The following is a 3,795-nucleotide window of genomic DNA, read 5'->3' on the forward strand; positions in this document are numbered from 1 at the left end:
TTGCTACAAAAATTATATTTGTTTTAACTGAATACCACAGTAAATATTCACTCAATTAAAAAATAAAAAGATGGTTATTGTTCCAAGGAAAACTGCCCCAAGGGCAGATAAAGCACAAATGCCAATCTTTCAGGAAAAAACAGCTCCCTTATTCATGAGCATAATCTAGGAACAGCTGTCCTTCAACTCCATCTCTCACCCTTTTCTTTTCAACTTTGCTAGTAAGTGGCCTCCAAAAGAGAAAACAAAAAAGAGAGACAGAAATTTAAAAAAAAAGTAAACAAAGAGAATAAAAAACCCCCATAGTTTAGATTACTTTTGTAGGTTTAACCTTTCCAAAAGCATCAGCCTTTCATTTTTGTGGTCCGACTGCTCCCTGGGATCTGACCTTTTTAAAAACTCCTTCCATTCTCACCAAATTGAAAGTCACGGCATTAAGCAGCAAACTGGGACCTGAACTTGCGGGACATATCTTGTGTGGCTGCACTACTATCTCTTTTTCTGTCATTTGAGTTTCCCAGGCAGACATTGCCCTTGAATGCTCCCATCGGAGGAAGCTTTTTCAGAAGTTGCTACCTGGTGTCTGATTCCAGCCACAACTCTGCCCAGCAGCAGCAACATGATATGGCCGAGACAGTGAGCACAGTCCACTGCCCACTGTTCCAGCTAGTGTGGGGAAAGCTTCGCTACCACACAAGATATGAATTCCATGAGGCCACTGAGTTTTCCCCAGTCCCCCCGATACCTTGCATCACTGTAAGTAAAGAGGACCGAGGAAGGAAAAAAAAGATGCAGGGCAAGGAAGCAAGAGAAAGAAAGACAGGAGAAGGGAGCAGTGTAAAGACAACAGAGGTGCTTGAAATGTTGAGAATTAGTTGGTTTTCCTAAAATTTTCACACAGATATGTTAAATCACTAAAGCTAGGGGTTAGCCATTATAATTGTCTTCTGCTAGCCCATGGGACTAACATACTTTGGAGTTATGTGCCCCCCAACAAACCATACATCCACCTTAAATACCATCTGCAAGGACATAATAAAAATACACAAAGCAAAAAATTTGTAAACAAGGGTTAGTAGCACAGTGGTACAGTAGATTGTCAGTAAAAACAATAAAAGTGTGGATACAGATTCATCTACCTTGTGTGTAACATTATTGCCAGTTACAAGGGAGGGACTCTGTAAACTCATAATTCTGAACTTTTGTTAATAAGCACAGAGCAACAGGTGAGTGCCCCGTCTACTTTCTCCAGTTCTGTGTTGGCTATTGGGATCAGCATGTGGTCCTTCAGTTTTTCAAAAACCTGTTTAGGAAAGAAAATGGAACAGAAATCATTACATTTAACACCTGTTTTCCATTTTGTCTAAGTATTTACAGAATGAACAGGCATGGATTTATCAGCAGGTGCTAAGCTGTCTCGTAATTTGTAATCAACACTAAAATTTACAATATATGTGGCCTTCTGGCTATAGGATTCAGGCACATCAATACCGCAGTGAGGGGAACTGTTGCTAGTTCCAATTATGCAGAAATAGCACCAGGGGAAGAAGAGACAAAGTAATTAAATCAGCAATGGAGAAGAGAACAGAGCCCAGGCCTCCCACCTTTCGCTATATGATATTTCCATGATAGGATACAACAGCCCATTCTAGAAAGCACACGATTTCAATTCCCATCAACTTCCCAGCAAGACTGGGATACCAGGGGCCTCCCAGGCACCCTCAGTGCGGCTCTCACCTTCGCGCTCTCCGGGTACTCCTCGGGGGCTCGGTGCAGCAGGACGTGGCCTTTGCTGGGAATGTTTAAGTAGATGCAGTTTGCTGCAGCATCATCGGGCACTGTCAGCTTGTCGTAGCGGTGGTCGCTCATCTGTTGCATGGTCTGCCAGGAAACACAAAGCGCAGCTATTTAGACCAAACACATTAACAGCCCTAAATAGATGGGAGAACAGAGCCTTCAAAAAAGATCTAATTGCAATTGTCAAGTCAGCCAAGAGCCATTTTGCTATGCAGCAAGTCAGGAGATCTCTTTTCATCTCCAGGATGAAAGCCCTTCAAGAATTTACACACCCTAACCGAAATGAGCAGTAGGAAACCTTTGTGAAACTGTTCCTGCAAGTGGCAAGATTAAGCAGGGCACTCAGTGAGCATCGTCCGTGAGGTCTTTTCCTTCAGGCATGCACGCTGAGTATGCAAAACTCCTGCTTGCATTGATGGAAACTATAGGTGTTCAGCACCTTCTAAAAAAGCAGCCATCATTCAATATTTATAAAATGAGCATGAATCAACACAAAGAGGACAGGAACAGTTCCCAGCTTGGATATCAGCCCAATCTTAATTCTTTCCAAGGACCTCCTTTCTGCTTTCCAAGCCGTCACTCTTTCACTAAGCACCTGTGCTGGGGAACAAGAAGGCACGTCTGCGCTAATCCTCGTTCCCAAGGGGACAAGACAATAACCTCCTCAGAACAGTAGAGCTGGTGGGTTTCAGAGGTTTGGTTTATAAATATAGGGCTCATACAGAAATTTGGATCCTGGCTGGAATTTCAGAGACAGAGGCTCTCAGCACATGGGAAGCCTGAGATCCCATGTTTTGGATCAGGCTCAACTTTTTAATAAAGATGAGAAAAGCTAGAGACAAGCAGCCTGACTCCCCACTGTACTGCTCCAGCTTTACATCAGCTTCATCCTGACAGAGACCAAGAATAACAGGGAAGTGAACAAAGCTCAAAGTCAAAAATTTTGGTCCTATTGAAAGCCTAAGCAAACGTAAGTAATCCAGTTTTCCCTGTTCTCACATGAATTACAAAGATGCAAATAGAAATAAAGGGATTTTTTTTCAGCTTAAAATACTCACACTAATACTATCTTAATAAACTGATATTCTGTTAACAAAATTTTTCTACTAAATTCCCTTCTCAAGGAAACCCCCCAGATTTACACTGCATAGCAGAGAAAGCAGACTGGATGTTAGGCACAGTTAAGTTTATTGTTAAATTATTCACAAGGTCATTCATTTGTACTACTTCTCATTAATTTAAAAAATACTATATAGAACTGAATTATAACAAGGATCTACAACATATTGGGAAACAACAGCAGTTCACACTTGCACACACCTACAGTAATTCCTTTATAGGTCTGGATAAATTTTTAATGTTGTAGCCTGAGTCATCCACATCCCGTGGAGAACATAAAACTTACAACGAAGAATGCCATGCATTCTTGAGGAAGTGTTATCAGATCATCATTTCTTGTTTCTTCTGAAGTTATGAAACTCTCCCAAGTTCCCAAGGTCACATCTACCTCCATAAAAGGTTAATGTGTTTTTCTGGGGAAAAATGCTTGCACGTTTACTCCACCGGATGTATTTTTTTTTACTGTGCTTGCCATGGTTGACTTTCGTATTTGTAATTTTGTTTCCATTATGTTGCTACGATGTATTTTATTAGACTTTCCTTGATCTTGCAGACATCTAGCAGCAGGTGAGATGCTTGCACCAAGGGCCACTCTCCTCCCTGGTAACCAGAGCCAGCAGACTCATCCTCTAGCTGCAGCTTCTCTTTTCTTCCCTACATAATCTTTTTAAATCTGGATTAAGGAAACATTTATTAAATCTGCACTGAGATACACATATCAGTAGAGGAAAAGCCACCAGGCCTGAATTTTGCTCAGCTCAGTTGTGCTTTCTCCAGTCCTTGTTGGAAACAGAATCCCGATATTGTAGGTTTTCTGTAGGAACGACTCATTCATCTGAAATACGTTGTGAATCACTGTGAAACATTTCCATATGAAAT

General features: G+C 41.3%; 1 protein-coding gene across 1 annotated transcript; it reads right to left on the minus strand.

Moving 5' to 3' along the window:
* Positions 1–735: 735 nt before the first annotated feature.
* On the minus strand, positions 736–1,881 carry LOC104470515 (N(G),N(G)-dimethylarginine dimethylaminohydrolase 1-like; the record flags this gene model as incomplete). Its single annotated transcript, XM_010085470.1, has 2 exons — positions 736–1,303; positions 1,738–1,881. Coding segments are annotated over 2 exons (261 nt in total), but the record flags the coding sequence as incomplete, so codon positions are not given.
* Between the last annotated feature and the right edge of the window lie 1,914 nt (positions 1,882–3,795).

The sequence above is a fragment of the Pterocles gutturalis genome, unplaced genomic scaffold (genome assembly GCF_000699245.1).
Source record: "Pterocles gutturalis isolate BGI_N339 unplaced genomic scaffold, ASM69924v1 scaffold7465, whole genome shotgun sequence".
Lineage (NCBI taxonomy): Eukaryota > Metazoa > Chordata > Aves > Pterocliformes > Pteroclidae > Pterocles > Pterocles gutturalis.